The sequence below is a fragment of the Nicotiana tomentosiformis genome, chromosome 4, assembly GCF_000390325.3.
Source record: "Nicotiana tomentosiformis chromosome 4, ASM39032v3, whole genome shotgun sequence".
Classification (NCBI taxonomy): Eukaryota; Viridiplantae; Streptophyta; class Magnoliopsida; order Solanales; family Solanaceae; genus Nicotiana; species Nicotiana tomentosiformis.
The window spans coordinates 522435-546141 of record NC_090815.1 but is presented as its reverse complement, the minus strand read 5'-3'; the positions used below and the strand labels follow the sequence as shown (position 1 = coordinate 546141).

Here is a 23707-nt window from a genome sequence, read left to right as displayed (position 1 = left end):
TTGGGCACTTGAGGTGCAAATTGTGATATTGATACGCATGCGGTGGTATAAGGTCTGGGTGTTGAAATACATGCGGTGAGATAAGGGTAGCTTGATACGTGTGGCTAGTAGGGGTGACTACTAGAAGTCATGCGGTGTGATAAGGGTGGCTAAAACGCGGGATGCTATTTCGGAAAAAAATATTTTCTTTTAAATAAATTGTGAAGGTTCCCGCGGTGATATAAGGAAATGAGATATTGTGAAATTATTTATAATTTGGGATTACGAGGCGGTACCTCGGTAGTGCCCTTGTTGATATTGATTTATGGCCATAGTTGCTTTCAATTAATTGTTGTGATTTTCATAAAGTTGAAGAAAATTCTGTTTGGATTCCACGAGATATTATTTGCAATTATTTGGTGTCATTAAATGTGACATACTATTTGATTCATTTCCAATGTCATTTTATTTTACTTCATTAATAAATATTTTACCATGCCATTATTATATTCCAGTAGGGCCTCACCTGACCTCGTCATTACTCTACCGAGGTTAGGCTTGGCACTTACTGGGTACCGTTGTGGTGTACTCATACTACGCTTCTGCACATCTTTTTGTGCAGATCCAGGTATATTTTACCAGCCCAGACGTCAGTGAGTTACCTGCGTACGAAGACTTCGAGGTATATCTGCCAGCGTCCGCAGACTCCGGAGTCCCCTTCTATCATTTTATGTTGCTTCCTTATATTTTATTTAGACGTTGACTTATAGAGACATTGAGAATAAATTCTTAGAAGCTTGTGACTTATTTCTACCGGGTTTTGGGAGTTGTAATCATTTGAATTGTAGATTATTTATTTTCTGATATTTATGATTATTCCGCATTGATAGGCTTACCTAGTCTTAGAGACTAGGTGCCATCACGATACCCTACGGAGGGAAATTTGGGGTCGTGACAAAAATGAGTGTGAGGAAACGTTCGGTGAACCTTAAAGTAACCGGACGATATCCCTATTCTGTCACTCCGCAAGGGGTTGCTTGTTACGCTGAGTTTAACATCGACGATGATGAAACTTTGAGGGATTTTTTTGAGGACTCCGGATGAATACCGAGAATTTCTTGTGATAAAAATGTTGGAAATGTACGTCAAGGTCGAAGACGTTCGCAATAATGAGGTTGCCCATAGTAGGGATAACCCTCATTTATCGGGTGGTTATTCTGGAGCAGTTTTTGCCGGACAGGTTCCGGATGAAAGAGTTTGCCCTGATTTAAACTTATCACCACGGGCGAATGAGGAGCGAGAAAATAATTTCTCTCATGCTTTACATAATCCACAAGACGAGTGGTAAACTTCAATTTTCCTTAGTGTTACGATGTATATTTTTATTTTATTGAATTTGTATTAACACTCATATATTCCACAGGGGGTACCGGCCAGATATGACTTTTACAAGTTATGAACCCACGCCCAGTTGGAATATGCGTAGTTCTGGTGTGTTGGATCATGGTGGTCCATCCGGGAGTCATCACCAATAGGATAATGTCCATCAAGGAATGTCAACACGTTACGACTTGTAAGTGAAGTGATACAGCTATATGGAAAGTATTTATTAATTTCAGTAGCTTATTATTTTGCTGTTTGTGCAGTGAAAACGAGCAAGTTGAACCACCTGTCCTCACTCAATTGCCCGAAGATGACATATTAAATCGAGATCTGGCAGATGCACAGAGTGAGAAAGAGAACAGTAATTATGACAACAATACCGATGATTTCGGAGACGACATACCCTTCCCTCGTGAGGATGGTGATGAAGAGGAAGAGAATGAAGTAACTGATTTGATGAGGGAGTATGCTCCACCCCACGTTAGACCAAGAGTGTGCGAGTCCCAAGTGCCGTTTCATTCAAAGAAGATTCCCTACCTTGATAACTTGCCAAGTATGTTGGATGTGGATGCTCTCACAAGGGATTTTGATGAAATTCGGACAGCAATGTGGGATGATTCTAGACCAACGGTGCTTGCAAAGGGCATGCTTTTTCCTGATAAAGCGCGCCTAAGCAGGGCGGCGAAAATGCACAACGTAAAAGAGTGTCGTGAGATGATGGTATGTGAGTCAACTTCGGAGGTATACAAGGTTGTTTGCTGCAGATGGTTTACGGGTTGTCATTGGATGCTGCATGCGAGCAAGAAGAAAACAGGTTTGTGGCAAGTGGGTAAATACATTCCCACCCACATATGTGAAATGGACACATTTAATGGGAATCACTACAACTTGGATATTGACTTGATTTCTCTTCTCCTTATTCCACACCTTGAAGCATCCAGAAGGTATAAAATCAAAGAGTGCATTACATCAGTCCACCAGGAATATGGCCATACCATTATCAAAAGAAAGGTATTTCTCGGGCGCAAACGTGCATTTAATATTGTTTATGGTAACTGGAATAAGTCATTTGCAGCTCTACCCAAGTACATGGTCGCACTGCAACACTTTATCCCCGGGACGGTTGTTGAATGAAAGCTTGAGCGGAGTCCGGAAAACCAGAATATATATTCAATTACGTGTTCTGGGTATTTAAACCAGCAATTGATGGTTTTCCGCATTGCCGGCCGGTAATATCCATAGACGACACTTATGTCTATGGAAAGTATGATATCAAGCTGTTGATAGACGTTGCAGTAGATGCTAATGGAAAAATATTTCCTCTAGCTTTTGCTATTTGTGCCAATGAAAGCCAAGAGACGTGGATGCTGTTTTTGAACCATTTGAAAGAGCACGTTGTCAAACAGTGTTCCGGCATTTGTCTAATATCTAATCGGCATGGTGGTATCTTAAGTTCTGTAGAGAACTTGCCTGCATGGAAAGAACCTTACGCCTACCATTATTACTGTGTGAGGCACTTTAAGGCCAAACAGGACACGACCGTCGAAAATATCCTTCGGCTGGTTTGGGTGGCGGTGGTAATCAAGTTTGTGGTGGGTGTTCTTCTAATGTGCCCAACTACCAATGAGTTTATGTTGTAATAAGTAGCTGTTTTGTTTATGTTGCAAGATATATCAAATAAAATTATGTTTCCATTGTTGTTAAATCTTATTGATATTTAAAATTTTTTAGTTGAGTAAATTAATGCATTTCTCCATCCCGTTCATGTAATCAAAAATAGTATTGGATTAAAAAATGAAAAAATATGTGATTATATTTGATAAATATAGTTCAAAAATAGTTGAGTTAAATGTAGATTTTTGATAAATATGTGAATACACATAGCGCGGTTAAATACTATACGTTATGTGAATATATATATATATATATATATAGCGTGGTTAAATACTACGTTATGTAAATATATATAGCACGGTTAAATACTACGTTATTTGTATTGTCTTGTCAAACTGAAAAGCTGCCCGTCTGAGAAAAAGTTATTTTGTATCCGAAAGAATCTTTGTTAAATACTACGTTATGTGAATATATATAGCGCGGTTAAATACTACGTTATGTGTGTTGCCTTGCCAATAAATAACGGGCGCATTCTAATTATTTTCTGCGCTTAACAATAACTAATAGCAAAACTTTCCATAAAACCAAGGTTTTTTTTACGCTTTAACAAATGTCTGAACGCCTTTATGTACCAAGGTGCCAGTGCGGCAAAAAATGTATGATGAATGACTGTTGGGATGATGGTGAAGTTGGACGCCGCTACTGGATGTGTGTGAACAAGTTTTATAGGGTTCCCGACGAACCTTTTTGCAATTTTGAGGTATGGATTGATGAACCCTGTAAGCAGGAATGCTACAAATGATCTTTGCAGTATCTTCATGATTTGACCTTAAAACAGTGTGAATATGAAAAAGAATATAAACGAGAAATTGCGGAGTTGAAGGAGAAACTGAAAGAGGCAGAATTAGAAAAAAATAAGATGGAAGAGAAATTTATGTGGTTGGAGCAGAGAATAATGGGCGGCAGTGACTAAATAATGACATGTATGTGTTGAGTGTACTACTTTAACTTTATGTTTTTCGTGTCATGTATTTTTATTAGTTGTACTGAATTTAAATTATGTTAAGTTGCTATGTTTATTGTTTGTGTTGTAGTCACAACAATTTAAATTATCTTACCATGGTCTCGTCGGACTCCTGAATATAATCATCCGTCGCAGCCATGTCAGCATCGCATAAATGGGCCTCCGTGACGGGCGGGGATGAAGCCTTAATAAGAAAATTAATAAAGTTATGGAAAATAAATGAGAAAAGAAAAAACAAATTTAAATTTAATACTAATAAAAACATACCTGCGCCTGTGATGATGAGCCATAACTCAGCCGACGCCCACTATCCAAATCTCGGGTCGGCCGATCCTCAGCAGCGGTCGATGAGCCTGGGAAGTATGCTTCCCAATCCTCTCCGGTAAGGTCCGTGCCCGTGATCAATAATGGACCTGACGGGGTCACCTGCGAAGTCCCTGGAGTGAGCTGCATCCCAAGGCTGTATGACGGCATGCTGGTGGGATACTCGTCCGGCTCATGTAGGTCACCGGCAGATGAGCATCAACATCATCAACAGGGGCCTCAACGCCCCTTTGCTGGGGACCACCTCCTCGCTGCCCACCACGACCCCGTGCGGCAGCCCTGCCTCATGGGGCACCCCCACCTCGAGGGGCAGCCTTGCCTCGTGGGGTACCCCTACCTCGAGGGGCACCCCTACCTCGTGCGATACCCCTACCTCACTGGTACTGCTCTGACGCCATATAAGCAGGGTCGTGTCCTAAGCGCTGATCCTCTCGAGCTCGCTGTAGTGTCCGGGCATCCACCTCTGCAACCTGTCGGTCATAATCGTGCAAAGCGGCCGCTCCCTCGTCGACATGATGCTGCATCTACAGTCCCATCTGGTAGTCTATATGTAGGCCAATAGCCTGCACAACGTATAAAATATAAACTACAGAACACTAAGTTACAGTTATATAATTAATAATAACATAAAACATACCAGGGCCTCATGCCGCCCGGCGTATGGAACGTACCGACCGCCAACTTGATAAATGGGATTCCCGACAAAAAGTCGGGTAACGCGGTGGTACCAGGGCATATAGAGCTAAATAGTCTCCGTCTGGATCTGTGGGGGGGGGGGCAGAATCAGGTCAACTCGCCGATCCCAAGTATGGACATGCGCCTCTAGCCATGCTACATATGCGTCGTCCGCCCTGGAATGATCATCCCGCTGATAATGTGTGGCCTCCCATGTAGGCCCCCTCGGTATATACTGCGGACGGCCAAACTAGCGAAGTACCCGCTCCGTGGCATGATGCTCCACAATATCGAGGCACATTAGCAGGACGGAAGTGCTCCAAATCAGTCGGTTGGCCGAGCAATAATCGGGCAGGCCACCTATCAAGTCGTTGCTGTATGTTGTCCAGATGAACTATCAAATAACAACAAAAAATGTGAGTATGCGCAACACATATGAAGCTATACCAAGTAAGTTTAGGTACACATTTACCTGTGCGCCCTCCAGCATATCCAACACATCCCTGCAAAGGTGGAGATTATGTCGGGCCTCGTAATCTCGTACATATCCACGCCGGAAAACCCACCTCCTAGCTAGAGGGAGAAACGGAGGTGGTACATCCAGAGGTAATGGTGGTAGAGGTGGCTGCAACTGCAGGAACCACTCCCAGACCCAAACCTAACATACAAAGTTGACGTAAAGTTTAAGATAAATTTTGACTAGATAGAATTGGAAGGAATGAACAGAGTATTCGAATATGTTGTCACCTGTAGAAGCGGCCAAAATTCACATACGTCATGCTGGGTGCCCATGCTCGGCCGACACAAATGCCTGTAGAAGTAGGCGAGAACAGCAACACCTCAACTGTACTGGGGTAAATCATCTAGCTGTTGAAGATGATGAAGAAATCACAAACTGACTAGGTTCCCCGAAGTTTTCGGGAACAAGAACCCCCCCCCCCAAACAGAAGGAGCAGCAACAACCTCGTATACCGGTGAATATGCAGATCATCTGTCTCGCCGGTGATGTCGGGGTGCAATATCTCCAAATGCTGTCAAATAGCTGTCAAACTCATGCGACTGGCCCCTGAGTGGGCAGTCTCATCCTGTGGCCTGAAACCAGTGAGCTGTTGCAGCATGTCCAAATACTGCCCATGCGTCATCTCTCTCATGGCCTGAGGCAGTGCAACGGGAAGTCCATCAACATGCATCCCATATAAAACCTCTACGTCCTGCAGCGTGATGGTGGCCTCACCAATGGGCAGGTGAAAAGTGTGCGTCTCTGGTCGCCACCGCTCTATCAGGGCCGTGATCAAAGACCAGTCGAGTTGTAGCCGCCCGATCTCCAAAATCTTGTAGAAGCCCGTATCCCGCAGGCGCTGGACTACACGGGGATGGAGATCTCTGTCCTTCATAAAATCCCACATGTCGTCCACTCTCCTGGCGCGGAGAGTCTGGGCCAGTAACTCTCCCTCCCATACGTAGGCGGACCTATGATCGCCCTGTAACACTAATAGCTCATCGGAGACAGGTTCGGGATGCATAGGCGGCACGTCCATGTCGTCTACTGTAAATTAAACAACATTAATTGTATGTTTGATCTGTAAATTAAATAATTATTTTTTATAATTATACAATATTTAATTGGACAGAGTATATATCTATGGGTTCCAGGCTCGATATTTAAGGCCCAATAGCACCCAGCTATCCTGAGTTCTTGTATGTGTCAATTTTATTATTTTCGTAATTTTGTATGTTTGATCTGTAAATTAAATAATTATTTTTTATAATTATACAATATTTAATCAAACAGAGTATATACCTATGGGTTCCAGGCTCGATATTTGAGACCCAGTAGCACCAAGCTATCCTGAATTCTTATGTGTGTCAATTTTAATATTTTCATAATTTTGTATGTTTGTTTTGTAAATTAAATAATTAATTTTTATAAATTGGACAGAGTTTGTGTTTGATCTATCAGTATAAAAAGATACTTAAACTACAGGGATTCTACGCTAAAAGGCTCTACATTTTACTACGCTAAAAGGGCACTAGTCTTTAAACAAATAAATAATCTAAACTAGATAAAAATAACAAATATATTTTAATCACAAAACAAACACAAAACACTAATATCTTAGTCCGGATAAAAATAACATACTAGTTTAATCGCAAAAAAAAAAACACAAAATAACATGGAAACACATTCAAAACAACTAATATGCATTATTATACGAGTTTCGACATAAACTAAATCGGAATACCTCGATTTATATTTTTCGGAAAGTCGATGAATTAAAAATTTGAGCCCGAAACGAGAAAACCACAACAATAGAAGGCTTGACTAGGATGTGGGACCTACAATCTTATCTTTTTTGTGTGACGGGTGGGGTCCACTATAATTATTTTAGAAGGAAATTTGGGGGGAGGTTAAGAATTGGTCGTCTGGTTCGAATGTGGGGAAGAAGGAGGGGGACCGCTTATTTATCTATGTATAGCGCGGTATATAACTGTGCTATACATATATAGCGCGGTTATATACCGCGTTATGCATAGCTATCTTATCAGCCCTATATAGCGCGGTTTACAATATATATATAACGCTCTTTTAAAGAGCGTTATACTTTAACGACCAAAACTCCGTTAAAGTATAGCGCTCTTTAAAAGAGCGCTATATATAGAAACGTCACTCTTTTTTTTAAACACACATTTCCGTCACACTTGTCCAAAAGAACCACAAATGGGTTCTGAACTCGCTAAATTTCCAATCTGTCCCATGTACTTCTCAATTATACACAATTATACAATAAATAAATTATACACATTCAATACATAAATTATGCATATATTACACTTTCATCGGCTATTTTTAGTTTAAATTATTGGGTGAGCGGCTATTTGGGTTAATTATTCAATTATTAATCTACAGTTAGTTGAAAGATTACTGTAGTTAGTGACTAGTAATCGGACAAAATAATGAGATTCTTTCACAAAAATGTGCACTTTTTGCTATATATATATATATATCTCCTTTGGCCAATTAAAGTTTGGCTATAACTTATTATAAATTGTAATTAAGTCCATGTAAAGTATAAGCAGAATAATCATTAATGTGATGTTGTCTAATTAAATCATATTTTGAATTCATTTAAAGTATAACAGAGAATCATTAAGGAATTTATTATAAAATATACTTTTAAATTATTTTCTTTTATTCTCAATTATGTAAATAAATTTTTGAGTTTGATAGTTATTTTCGAAACTGATGATACAAAAAAACTATTCTAATTTAAATTTTACTATTATTTTAATATTATATAAGCTCGAAAACCTAGGTAAGATCATCATCTATCTATCTATACTATATTAAAAGTACGAAGGTCCTTAGCGAAATGTGGTTCGTCTTTTTTACCCTTTAAAAATAGTGTTAACACTGAATTAAATAGTAATTTAAATATTTTCCTAATATGTAGGAATTGTCATTTAATTATTTTCCTACTATCTGGGATATTGAAATCAACTATAATTCTGATTATTAAAATTTCCATAACTGAGTTATGTAGAGAATCCTATATTTAGGATTCCAAAAGCAATTAAATTTTATTTTATACATTTTTCTTATTTCAATACCATTAATATTAGAGTTGTTGTAAACTATAATATTTTTTTTATCATTCAAAATTTAGAAATTAAGTACTCATATTTGTACTACCTTTTTTTCCGTAGATTAGCACTATTTTAAAGCTACTAAAAATAGGTAAACATAAGTAGAATACTCATTGTATTTGGCAAAATTAAAAGGAACATCGAATTATTGATAAAAATTAAAGAACAATAATTGTATTTTTCTTTTGTTCATCAATTGAATTTTCTCATGAAATTTTAAATAATATTAGCCAATCTATTTTTTGACAAGTTTGTCTAAGTATTGTTTTTCTATTTTTTGACAAGTTTGTCTAAGTATTTTTTTTACATGTTGCACGTAAAACGTAGGACTCAATTTAAAATTGAGTTTGAAATGTTTACTTTAGTTTCTTACAAGTTTTTGGGGGCTAGTTTCCTACTGATGTATTTTATAATATGACATATTTCAGTGATTTACATTCTTAATATACATTAGCACAATAAAATCATGGGTTTAAATTTTCATCATACATTCATAATTTTATAATATTAATAAATAAATTGAAAGATATAATTGAATAGAAAGAAGATTAACGTATCTCATTTCTAAAGATCAATATTCAGTTCAGGTAAATAAATATGCAAATGAAACATGGAATAGGTTAAATTCGAGCTTGAGATGAAAGAGTTCTAATCCCAGCTATATTATTTTGGAAGTACAAATACTTTTATTTTATACTAATGTAAAGAATTTTGTATTACTAAATTTAGTCTTTAATATCTAATGCCATTGAAGGACAATTTGGAACATTACATAGATGTTATTAGATTTTATCATGTGAAATTTATTTTGTTATAAGAAATAAAAATAAGAGATGTGAGTGTAATTCTCAAACCGCAATAGATATTTGTGTTATAAAGAGAATTTCAGAGGAAAGTTTTCAAATTTATCCCAAGTTTTAATTATAGCTAAATATTAAAATTTGGGATGAGTTAATATTAAGTTTTAAATTAATAAAAATACATATTTTCTTTAATGTATAAAATAAATAATTAAATTGGTAAAGTAGCAAAAGAATGCGATTCAATTTTTTCCCCCAAAATTATCATATAAGTAAAAGTATTTTTCAAATGAAAAAAACTTCTAGCATTCATATATTTATTCCATAAGAAGTGCATTAACAGTGAAAGAATAAAAAATAGAGTAAGATCGGTTATTGTGAAATATTAAGAGTCAAATCGGTAAAAATGCAAACTTGAAACAATAAAGATGAAACAATAGAAGAAAAGTTATGTCACGACCCCAAATTTCCTCCGTAGGATGTCATGATGGCACCTAGTCTCTAAGACTAGGTAAGCCTATCAATGCGGAATAATAATAATAAATATCTGAAATAAATAAACTACAATTCAAACAATTTTACTCCCAAAACCCGGTAGAAATAAGTCACAAGCTTCTAAGAATTTATTCTCTATGTCTCTATACATCAGAGTCTAAAGCAAATAAGGAGGACAACATAGTAAGATAGAAGGGGACTCCTGAATCTACGAACGCTGGCAGATATACCTCGAAGTCTTCTCGTACAACTAGTTTACTGATGCGTGGTCTGATAAGATGTACCTGAATCTGCACAAAAAGATGTGCAGAAGCGTAGTATGAGTACACCATAGCGGTACCCAGTAAGTGCCAAGCATAACCTCAGTAGAGTAGTGACGAGGTCAGGTCAGGCCCTACTGGAGAATAAATAATGGCATGGTAAAATGTTTAAACAATATTATAAGATAAAATGACAATAAAAATGAATCAAGTAGTATGTCACATTTAATTACATCAAATAATGGCAAATAAATACATCGTGAAAACAAAACAGAATTCTTTTCAACTTTAAGAAAATCACAACAATAATCAAAGGCAACTGCGACCATAAATCAATATCAACAAGGGCACTCCCGAGGTACCGCCTCGTAGTCCCAAATCATAAACAAATTCACAATATCTCATTTCCTTATCTCACCACGGGAGCCTTCACAATTTATTGAAAGAAAATATATTTTTTTTTTCCGAAATAGCATCCCGCGTTTTAGCCACCCTTATCATATCGCATGACTTCTAGTAGTCACCCCTACTAGCCACGCGTATCAAGCCACCCTTATCTCACCGCATGCGTTTCAACACCCATACCTTATACCACCGCATACGTATCAATATCAAAATATATCACAATTTGCACCTCAAGTGCCTAATATTTCAATTTTCCACGAAAAAGAATCTCACGAAAATATTCAAGAATAAATAATTCAGGAAAAAAATATTCCAAATTTTTAATACGTTGCTTCAATATCAAAATTTAAAAATGTCAAATACTTTATATTAATAATATTTAATTTAAAGAAAACCAACCTTCAAATAATGCACAGTATGAAAGAAACCAAGTTTCAATTAAACATGTAAAACAATTAGCAGGAAAAAGGCAAACAAATTTAAAATATATATCACAGATCAATGATGAAAGATAAAATAATTTAATAAAGGCGCAACAATGATCTACACAATTTAAAAATATAATCTTTCACATTTAGCCCGTGTACATACTCGTCACCTCGTATACACGACTTTCAACACATTTCAATAATCACATTAATATTAATTCTAGGGAAAATTTCCCCCACACAAGGTTAGATAAGTCACTTACCTCAACTTGCTCCAATTTAACCAAGTATTATGCTTTTTCCTCTATTTTCCGGCTCCGATCGACTCATATCTAGTCATAATTAATTCGATATAGTCAACAAAAATTATTGTAATCAATTTCATAAGAAAATATTACATTTTCATTAAAATCCGAAATTAGCTCAAAATTTACCCGTGGGGCCCACATCTCGGAATCCGGCGAAACTTACAAAATCCGAAAACCCATTCAATTACGAGTCCACCCATACCAATTTTACCAAAATTCGATAACAACTCGACCTCCAAATCTTAAATTTTTATTTTTGGAAGATTTTACAAAAATCTTTATTTTTCTTCCATAAATTCACGGATTCATGATGTAAATGAGTATGGAATCATGAAATATAATCAATATAGGATAAGGAACACTTATCCAAATATTTTCCCGTGAAAATCGCCCAAAAATCGCCCAAGAACCGTGCTCCAAAAATCTAAAATGAAATGAATGAAATGACCATTTTTGGTCCTTAAATTTCTGTCAATCCGTCACTAAAAGTCCATTTTTCGTCACTAAAAGTCTACCAAAAACTGCTCTATTAGCCTTCCTTCAATTAATCATAACTTTATGTACAAATGTCCAAATGATAAATGGTTTAACTTTCTGGAAACTAGAATCAATCGACTACAACTTTCATGTTTTGCAACTTTTCTGAGTCCTTATGAATTGCGAGATATATGCTTCTAAAGTTAGCTCCATGCATCAGAATTTTTGGCGAAACTGCTCTACCAGCCTTCATTCAATCCATCATAACGTTCTGTACAAATGTCCAAATAATGAATGGTTTAACTTTTTGCAAATTAAAAATAAACGACTACAACTTTCATGTTTTGAAAAGTTTCCGATTCCTTATGAATAACGAGATATAAGCTTCCAAATTTGGCTCTACACACCAGAAATTTCTAGCGAAATTTCTGCAAATTTCCAGCAACCTTCTTTGTCCGAAATCCATTCCGTTTACCTTCCGAATTCCACCCGAGACCTTCGGGACCTTAACCAATTATTCCAACATGTCCCAAAATATAATACAAACTTAGTCGAGGCTTCAAACCACATCAAAACGACTAATCGCACCTCAAATCAAAATCTATGAACTTTGAACTTTGAACTTTCAATTTCTACAAACAACACCGGAACCTATCAAATCCAGTCCAATTGACCTCAAATTTTGCACGCAAGTCATAAATGACATAACGGAGCTATGAAAATTTTCAGAATCAGATTTCGACCCCGATATCAAAAAGTCAACCCCTCGGTCAAACTTCCCAAAAATTCAACTTTCGACATTTCAAGCCTAATTCCACTACGAACTTCCAAATAAAATTCCGATCACGCCTCTAAGTCCAAAATCACCATACGGAGCTGTTGGAATCATCAAAATTCTATTCCGGGGTCATTTGCACATAATTCGACATCCGGTCACTATTTGAACTTAAACTTTAAAGTTTTCATCAAAATTCCATATCTCGGGCTAGGGACCTCGAAATTTGATTCCGGGCATACATCCAAGTCACAATTCATGATACGGACCTACCAAAACTGTCAAAACACTGATCCGAGTCCATTTGCTCAAAATGTTGACCAAAGTCAACTCAGTTGAGTTTTAAACCTCTAATTCACATTTTAATCCATTTTTCACCTGAAAACTTTTCGGAAAATTTTACGGACTGCGCACGCAAGTCAAGAAATGATAAATAGTTCTTAGATCACATAATTAATCATTAAATTTAAAGATGACATTTTGGGTCATCATATTCTCCACCTCTAAAACAAACGTTCGTCCTCAAACGGAGTTAGAAAAAGTACCTGAGCTTGTGAATAAGTGTGGATAACAGCTGCGTAAATCATGCTCGACCTCCCAAGTCGCCTCCTCGACCGGATGACCCCTCCACTGAACCTTTACGGAAGCAATGTTCTTTGACCTCAGCTTTCGAACCTGCCTATCTAAAATAGTCACTGGTTCCTCAACATAAGATAGATCCTTGTCCAACTGAACCGAACTGAAGTCTAACACATGAGACGGATCACCGTGATATTTTCGAAGCATAGAAACATGGAATACCGGATGAACCGCAGAAAGACTAGGTGGTAGTGCAAGTCTGTAAGCCACCTCTCCAACTCTCTCAAGAATCTCAAAAGGCCAAATATACCTAGGGCTCAAGTAGCCCTTCTTCTCGAACCTCATCACACCCTTTATAGGCGAAACCCGGAGCAATACCCGCTCACCAACCATGAATGCAACATCATGAACCTTCCGATTCGCATAACTCTTATGTCTAGATTGGGTTGTACGAAGTCAATCCTGAATCAACATAACCTTTTCCAGGGCATCCTGAACCAAGTTTGTACCCAATAGCCTAGCCTCGCCCGGTTCGAACCAACCCACTGCGGACCAGCATCGCCTACCATACAAGGCCTCATACGGAGCCATCTGAATGCTTGACTGGTAACTATTGTTGTAAGCAAACTACGCAAGTGGTAAGAACCGATCCCAAGCACCCCCAAAATCTATCACACACGCACGAAGCATATCCTCCAGTATATGAATAGTGCGTTCGGACTACCCGTCCGTCTGAGGGTGAAATGTTGTACTCAACTCTACCCGAGTACTCAACTCACGTTGTACAGCCTTCCAGAACCGTGATGTAAACTTCGTACCCTGGTCAGAGATGATAGATACCGGTACGCCGTGAAATCTGAAAATCTCGCGAATATAGATTCGAGCCAACTGCTCGGAAGAGTAGGTAGTCATCATAGGATTGCAATGAGCTGACTTGGTCAATCTATCCACAATCACCCAAGCTGCATTGAACTTCCTCTGAGTCTGTGGGAGCCCAACAATTAAATCCATAGTGATCCTCTCTTATTTCCATTATGAAATCTCTAACTTCTGAAGCAATCCACTCGGTCGTTGATGCTCATATTTCACTTGTTGACAATTTAAACACCGAGCTAAATACTCCACTATGCCTTTCTTCATCCTCCTCCACCAAAAATGTTACCTCAAGTCCTGCTACATCTTCGCAGCACCCGGATGTATGGAGTACCGCGAACTGTGAGCCTCCTGGAGAATCAATTCACCAAAACCATCTACATTAGGCACACATAGCCTGCCCTGCATCCGTAATACACCGTCATCTCCAATTGCGACTTCTTTGGCATCATCGTGCTGAACTGTATCCTTAAGACAAGCAAATGGGGGTCATTATACTGACGCTCCCTGATATGATCATAAAGAGAAGACTAAGAAACCACACAAGCCAAAACTCGACTCGGCTCGGAAACATCCAATCTGACAAACTGGTTAGCCAAGGCCAAAGGCCTCTCTGCTACCGGTAAATATGCTAAGCTGCTCAAACTCTCCGCCTTACGACTCAAGGCATCGGCCATTACATTGGCCTTCCCAGGATGATAGAGAATGGTGATATCATAATCCTTAAGCAACTCCAACCATCTTCGCTGCCGCAAATTAAGATCCTTCTGTTTAAACAGATGTTCTAGACTCCGGTGATCGGTGTAGACCTTACAATGGACACCGTACAAATAATGCTGCCAAATTCTTCAAGGCACGGACAATAGCTGCTAACTCAAGGCCGTGGACCAAAAACAATTTCTCTTGTACCTTTAACTGTCTGGACGCGTAGGCAATCACCCTACCGTCTTGCATCAACATCGCGCCGAGACTAATACGCGACGTGTCATAATACACAATATAAGACCTTGAACATGTAAGTAATACCAACGCTTGTGTCAGAGTCAAAGTGATCTTGAGCTTCCGAAAGCTCAACTCACACTCGTCTGACCCTGTAATTGGGGCACCCTCTTGGATCAATTTGGTCTTAATAGTTGTTTGTAATCAATTACAGAATCGTCATTTAACCTCATGTTAACAAAAATCTCGTTGCAAACCTTCACAATACTGATAACTAGATGCGAGGCATGAATACCTCATAATTATTTACCCGAATTAACGAGTCACATTTAACGCCACCTAGGCGGGCACCTACCTCGTAGGTTAAAAATTAATAATTACAGCACGAATTTGACAACTATGCACAGAGAATTTCATATAAGAATTTTCAAATAAGCCTAACAGGCATGACTCCCTATTAGTACTATAGTACAAATTTAATTTCACAAGGGAGAACTTAAACACAAGAACTTTCCTCACAAGGATCTCGTCCTTATATAACTTCCACCGCAGCTCGTAGCCTGGTTTAAACATATCAATTCATATAAAAATGTGAGGATCTCGTCCTCAGTTCTGAATCACAAGTAATATTCACATCGTGCCAGTTGAAAATTTCCATTTTCTCCTTTTAAATAATTTCGGTTACACCAAATCACAACACATAATGAACCCCACACCGGTAGGGCATATAATTCACAATTTGCAATTAATTATTCAGAATTTACATCAAAAATTACCGAAATGAGTAACAGAAAGCCACATTTAGCCTCGCAGCTCTTATTAGTGACCAACACGAAATGATAGGCGTAGTTATCTCCATAAAATCTCCCAATACGGGTAAACACATAAGTAGATTATAAAATTATGAAGTTCACTCATAAGTGGAGCACAATAGGAGGACTCGTTTCGATATTGAGAACCGAATAAAGTTAAGAAAATTACTCCTTTATATTAAATCGAGGTCGTACCTGTAATGACACCATCTGATGTAGCGACCTCTGCCATACCGTAAAATAAATATATCAACGGCTGGGTCTCCACCTCTAGGATGCCTTCTACCCATCTGTTCTCCACCCCTAACTGGTCGTGTGGGTGGTGTAGTAACTGCAATGGGGCACGTAGCCTAAGTGCTTTGATGAAATAAGTCTCTCCCAAGTTTGGGACAATTTTCTCATGATGTGCCTAGTATCACCGTATTCATAACAACCCTTTTGCAGGTTAGGCTGCTCATATTGAGTCTGTGCCAGATAACTGGAATAACCATTGTAGGAACTCATGTCGGTGGTGTATTAAAAGAACTTACTGGAGCACCCCGAGTAATCCGATGTGCGGACTGGGCTGGCCGACTGCCCGAGCCCCTGCCATAATGATTTATACTTGCAGAGTAGAATCCACTGAATCCCCCGCCATAATGATTAAAAGAACTTACTGGAGCACCCCGAGTAATCCGATGTACGGACTGGGCTGGCCGACTGCCCGAGCCCCCGCCATATTGATTTATACTTGCAGAGTAGAATCCATTGAATCCCCCAGAACCTCGAGACGTCTTGGTCTCCTTAGTTTCCTTTTTCCTCACCCCGAACACATTCTAATATCTTGGTAATTTGTATAACTAGCAGAAATGAAGTATCAGCTTGTAGCTCCTGAGTCGTACAAAATTTTACGATCATAATTGAGTCCTTTAATGAGTCTATAGACTCGCCCTCTGGCTGTAGGAAGCAAAGTAAGAGTATGGCGGGCTAACTTATTGAACTTGATGGAATATTCTGACACCGTCAATGGTGACCTGACGCAACTGTTCAAACCCTATGCGCCACGCATTACTGAGAGTCCGGGAATCAAACTCCTTCAAAAGCGTTTCTGAGAACTAAGCCAAGTGGGCGGTGTTGCATTGGCTGGTCTTCCCTCTTCATAGGCTTGCCACGAACACTGGTGGAGAATTATCTCTTCCAAGGCAAATTTCTTGTTTTGTTATGCTGACTCAACACTGTTGAGCTGACCCATTTCTTAACATACTCTTCGATTCTTCTTTGGGGTAACCCTTACCCCTATTTATACACAACGATCACAAAAGTAGAGCTCCATACAGACAAATCTTGCCACAAACCACATAGTCCAGACTCTCGTCAACAAGTGTACTTCCTCCGAATCACCCCAAAATTCGCAACCGTGACGTCCATGCTGAGTAGACCTTCTGCAAATTTAGAGTTGTTTCTATAACTCCTTTGGTACTGAAGTACATGATTATTAATGAGGCAGACATACCACAAATCCCAACCTTATCCTCTACAAAATCTCAGGCCTTAAATATGTGTAAATTTTAGGGAACCTTTCAGTACCACATATATACATTTCAGGCCAAAACTGATATAACACATAACCCCGCAATCCACCCATTGGTAGTGGACTTCCCCCACTCGGTGCGAAGTCATAGGTCACAACGTTTGATGATCCACAATAATAACCTTCACAGCTCATATAAATCAACCATACGCCAACGTCCGTTGCACCCCCACATGATTCACTAGGTGATCTCTCAATACGCCCGCATCTTCAGTCAGAACCACACATTGAGGCAATGCTTCAGCATCTCTGGCTCCCTCCTAATCCATCTGCGACATCACGAACTGTCGACGCACAACTGATACCGAGTGCGCAATGTCATACACGAGTGGATACAAAGGAATATAAGATATATGTTTCAAGCTAAATCAATGTCGCACGATAAGAAGTCAAATAAGTGAATATTTCCTAACAGTTTCATAGCCTCTCGAAGATAAGTACAGACGTTTCTGTACCGATCCGCAAGACTCTACTAAACCTGCTTGTGACTCATGACACCTATGAACCTAAATCTCTGATACCAACTTGTCACGACCCCAAATTTCCTCCGTAGGATGTCATGATGGCACCTAGTCTCTAAGACTAGGTAAGCCTATCAATGCGGAATAATAATAATAATAAATATCTGAAATAAATAAACTACAATTCAAACAATTTCAACTCCCAAAACCCGGTAGAAATAAGTCACAAGTTTCTAAGAATTTATTCTCTATGTCTCTATACATCAGAGTCTAAAGCAAATAAGGAGGACAACATAGTAAGATAGAAGGGGACTCCGGAGTCTACGGACGCTGGCAGATATACCTCGAAGTCTCCTCGTACAGCTAGTTTACTGATGCGTGGTCTGATAAGATGTACCTGGATCTGCACAAAAAGATGTGCAGAAGTGTAGTATGAGTACACCATAGCGGTACCCAGTAAGTGCCAAGCCTAACCTCAGTAGAGTAGTGACGAGGTCAGGTCAGGCCCTACTGGAGAATAAATAATGGCATGGTAAAATGTTTAAACAATACTATAAGATAAAATGACAATGGAAATGAATCAAGTATTATGTCACATTTAATTACATCAAATAATGGCAAATAAATACCTCGTGGAAACAAAACAAAATTCTTTTCAACAAGCGCACTCCCGAGGTACCGCCTCGTAGTCCCAAATCATAAACAAATTCACAATATCTCATTTCCTTATCTCACCGCGGGAGCCTTCACAATTTATTTAAAGAAAATATTTTTTTCCGAAATAACATCCCGCGTTTTAGCCACCCTTATCACACCGCATGACTTCTAGTAGTCACCCCTACTAGCCACGCGTATCAAGCCACCCTTATCTCACCGCATGCGTTTCAACACCCAGACCTTATACCACCGCATACGTATCAATATCAAAATATATCACAACTTGCACCTCAAGTGCCCAATATTTTAATTTTTCACGAAAAAGAATCTCACAAAAATATTCAAGAATAAATAATTCAGGAAAATAATATTCCAAATTTTTAATACGTTGCTTCAATATCAAAATTTGAAAATGTCAAATATTTTATATTAATAATATTTAATTTTAAAAAAATCAACCTTCAAATAATGCACACTATGAAAGAAACTAAGTTTCAATTAAACAGGTAAAACAATTAGCAGGAAAAAGGCAAACAAATTTAAAATATATATCACAAATCAATGATGAATAATATAACAAGATAAAATAATTTAATAAATGCGCAACAATGATCTACACAATTTAAAAATATAATCTTTCACATTTAGCCCGTGTACACACTCGTCACCTCGCGTACACGACTTTCAACACATTTCAATAATCACATTAATATCAATTCTAGGGGAAATTTTCCCCACACAAGGTTAGACAAGTCACTTACCTCGACTTGCTCCAATTTAACCAAGTATTATGCTTTTTCCTCAATTTTCCGACTCCGATCAACTCGTATCTAGTCATAATTAATTTGATACAGTCAACAAAAATTATAGTAATCAATTTCATAAGAAAATATTACATTTTCATTAAAATCCGAAATTAGCTCAAACTTTACCCGTGGGGCCCATATCTCGGAATCCGGCGAAACTTATAAAATCCGACAACCCATTCAATTATGAGTCCACCCATACCAATTTTACCAAAATCCGATAACAACTCGACCTCCAAATCTTAAATTTTCGTTTTTGGAAGATTTTACAAAAATCTTGATTTTTCTTCCATAAATTCACGAATTCATAATGTAAATGAGTATGGAATCATGAAATATAATCAATATAGGATAAGGAACACTTACCCCAATGTTTTTCCATAAAAATCACCCAAAAATCGCCCAAGAACCCTGCTCCAAAAATCCAAAACGAAATGAATGAAATGACCATTTTTGGTCCTTAAGTTTCTGCCAATCCGTCACTAAAAGTACATTTTTTGTCACTAAAAGTCCATTTTTCGTCACTAAAAGTTCACCAGAAACTGCTCTACTAGCCTTCCTTCAATTGATCATAACTTTATGTACAAATATCCAAATGATAAATGGTTTAACTTTCTAGAAACTAGAATCAACCGACTACAACTTGTATATTTTGCAACTTTTCTGAATCCTTATGAATTACGAGATATAAGCTTCCAAAATCGGCTCCATGCATCAGAATTTCTGGCAAAACTGCTCTATCAACCTTCATTCAATCCATCATAACTTTCTGTAAATATGTCCAAATAATGAATGGTTTAACTTTCTGGAAATTAGAAATAAACGACTACAACTTTCATGTTTTGAAATATTCCCGATTCCTTATGAATGACGAGATATAAGCTTTCAAACTCGACTCCATGAATCAGAATTTCTAGCGAAACTGCTCTACCAGCCTTCATTCAATCCATCATAACTTTCTATACAAATATCCAAATAATGAATGGTTTAACTTTATGGAAACTAGAAATAAACGACTACAACTTTCATGTTTTAAAACTTTTCCAATTCCTTATGAATGACGAGATATAAGCTTCCAAATTTGGCTCCACATACCAGAAATTTCTGGCGAAATTTCTGCAAATTTCCAGCAACCTTCTTTGTCCGAAATCCATTCCGTTTACCTTTCGAATTCCACCCGAGACCTTCGGGACCTTAACCAATTATTCCAACATGTCCCAAAATACAATACGAACTTAGTCGAGGCTTCAAACCACATCAAACAATATCAAAACGACTAATCGTACTTCAAATCAAAATCTATGAACTTTGAACTTTGAACTTTCAATTTCTACAAACAACACCGGAACCTATCAAATCCAGTCCAATTGACCTCAAATTTTGCACGCAAGTCATAAATGACATAACGGAGCTATAAAAAATTTCAGAATCGGATTTCGACCCCGATATCAAAAAGTCAACCCCTCGGTCAAACTTCCCAAAAATTCAACTTTCGGCATTTCAAGCCTAATTCCACTACGGACTTCCAAATAAAATTCCGATCATGCTCCTAAGTCCAAAATCACCATACGGAGCTGTTGGAATCATCAAAATTCTATTCCGGGATCATTTGTACATAATTCGATATTCGGTCACTATTTGAACTTAAACTTTAAAGTTTTCATCAAAATTCCATATTTCGGGCTAGGGACCTCGGAATTTGATTCCGGGCATACGCTCAAGTCCCAATTCACGATACGAACCTACCGGAACTGTCAAAATACTGATCCGAGTCCGTTTGCTCAAAATGTTGACCAAAGTCAACTCAGTTGAGTTTTAAACCTCTAATTCACATTTTAATCTATTTTTCACCTGAAAACTTTCCGAAAAATTTTACGGACTGCGCACACAAGTCAAAGAATGATAAATAGTGCTTAGATTACATTATTAACCATTAAATTTAAAGATGATATTTTGGGTCATCACAAGTTATATATTTTATTTTTTTTGGTAATTAGAAATTTTATTAATTACCTGTGAGAATTACAAGCCAAGGGAGATTACTCCAGATCTACCCCTCTCAAAAATATCAAAAAATATCCCTGCCATTGTCTTATCCACAACATCCCATTCTAGACACAATTTCTAATTTTCTACTATAAAGAACTCACATATTCATATAAGACTCTATTGTTTCTAACTCTAATACATAGAGTAGTCTTCAGTGAGTGTACTAGAGCCTCTGCGTCCCTGCATTTGTTTTGAAATACTCTTTCATTTCTTTCGATCCACACATCATATACTATAGCAGCAAACCCAACTTTAAGTAGCTTGCCTCATGCACTTTTACCCTTTGAGTTTTGCAACACCCAATGCCATTCCTGTTTCCAACTAAGTATGGTTCTTCTCCATTTCATCCACTCCAAAATTTTCTGCCAGGCACCTCTTACATAATAGCGCTGAAAGAATAAGTGGTTAGCAGATTCATCAGCTACATTACATAAGATACATGTTGCATCCACATTCATACCCCAGCCCAACATCACTTCCTTTGTTCTCAATCTACCATGTAGTGCAATCCATAGAATGAATACTTGTTTGGGACATGAGACATTATGATAGATCGGGTTTCTCCATGGCACAGTCCTGACATCACCTCTTAAGCATCTATACATAGCAGAAATTTAAAATTTGCCTTGCTGAACAATCTGACTATGAACATTCATGTCAAACATGTGCTTTCTCATATTAAAGATTTTCCTAACCATCCAAGATGCAGTTTTTGGGCTTTCCATTAGGTTAACATCCTGTTTCTTTATATAATATGTGTAGATCCAGGCAATCCACAACTTCTCCTTATTCTTACTAAGTGCCCAAAACAACTTACATATAACAGCTTGGTTCCAGAGCCTCATATTAAATACATTGAGGCCACCTACACTCCTAGGCAAGCCGATGTTTTCCCATGCCACCAATGCCCTTTTAGAGATGCTAGCCTCGCCAGTCCACAGATAGCTTCTGCATATAGCCTCAAAAGCTTAATTATCTTTTGAGGGAGTAAGAATAGTTGTGTCCAATAAGCTTGAACACCAAACAATACCGTCCTTATGAGCTGGAGTCTACCAGCATAAGATAAGCTTCTAGCAATCCATGTAGTGATTCTTGTAGTGATTTTCTCAACCAAGGGCTTACATTGGGCAATGGTAAGCTTCTTGGTAGACAATGGTACACCAAGATATGAAAGGGAGCTCTCCTAATTCATATCCCAGTAGATGCAAAATAGCTTGTTTGGTAGCTTCATCCACCCCTCCAAAGTATACTTGGTTTTTTGACATGTTAGCCTTTAATCCTGAAGCTGCTGAGAATATATTAAATTTGTCCCTAAGAAGTTGAACAGAAATCAAATCCCCTCGAGCAAATAATAGGAGATCATCCGCAAAGCAAAGGTGTGTAATCTTCAGCTTTCCACATCTAGGATGAAAATTAAAATCAGGATTTTCTGCCAATGTCGCCAAACATCTGTTCAAATATTCCATTAAGAGGACAAATATATAAGGGGACATAGGATCCCCTTGTCTTACTCCCCTCTTAGCCTGCATAGTGTCTGTCAAGTGTCCATTGATCAAGAAAGTATAGCTAATTGTAGTAATACAGGTCATGATCCATGATATCATTATACTGGGAAATCCAAGTTCCGTAAGTATGTGTCTAATGAAGTGCCACTCTACCGAATCATATGCTTTTTATAAATCCACCTTGATCATACATCTAGGGGACAAGTATTTTCTGGTATAACCCTTTACCATCTCATGGCTTAAGATAATGTTATCAGTTATCAACCTTCCTGGGATAAAAGTTGACTGGCTAGGTCCTACCAGTACATCAATCACATTTTTCAATCTCTTAGTAATCACCTTGGATATTATTTTATACAATATGGAATAACATGCAATTAGTCTGAAGTTTCTCACTGTTTCACGGTGATATTTTTTGGGATCAAGGTTACCACTGTATTGTTTATAGCCCTCAGCATCCTATTCCCCTGAAAGTATTCCTGTATTGCCAGACAAATATCATCCCCTATGATGTTCCAAGTTGTCTTGAAAAAACAAGTATTGAAGCCATCTATTCCAGGGGCCTTGTTATCCTCTATTTCGAATAGATCCTCTTTAATCTCAGTATCTGTGATCTCTTTGGTCAGATCTTGTTGTTGTGATTTTGATAAGCTTGTACCATTTCTCATGATATTCATATCCACACCAGGGATGGACTCATCTGCTGAACCCAAGAGGTTGATGTAGAACTGTAGGAAAGCTCTTTTAATATCCTTATGTTGTCGAAGTAGGTTTCCATTATCATATTTCAATATAGCTACATTGTTAACACTTTCCCTAACCTTCATACAAGAGAAAAAGTATTTATTATTGCCATCTCCTTCA

General features: G+C 38.0%; 1 protein-coding gene across 1 annotated transcript; it reads right to left on the bottom strand.

The window, feature by feature from the left end:
- Positions 1-6033: 6033 nt before the first annotated feature.
- Positions 6034-6537, bottom strand: LOC138909150 (serine/threonine-protein phosphatase 7 long form homolog). The gene has a single exon (XM_070200333.1). The coding sequence runs from the start codon at positions 6535-6537 to the stop codon at positions 6034-6036; it is 504 nt and encodes a 167-aa protein (XP_070056434.1).
- Positions 6538-23707: the final 17170 nt, after the last annotated feature.

What these genes read in the sequence shown, in the direction of transcription:
- LOC138909150 (XM_070200333.1), bottom strand. Translation starts at nt 6,537, where the DNA reads ATGGACGTGCCGCCTATGCATCCCGAACCTGTCTCCGATGAGCTATTA.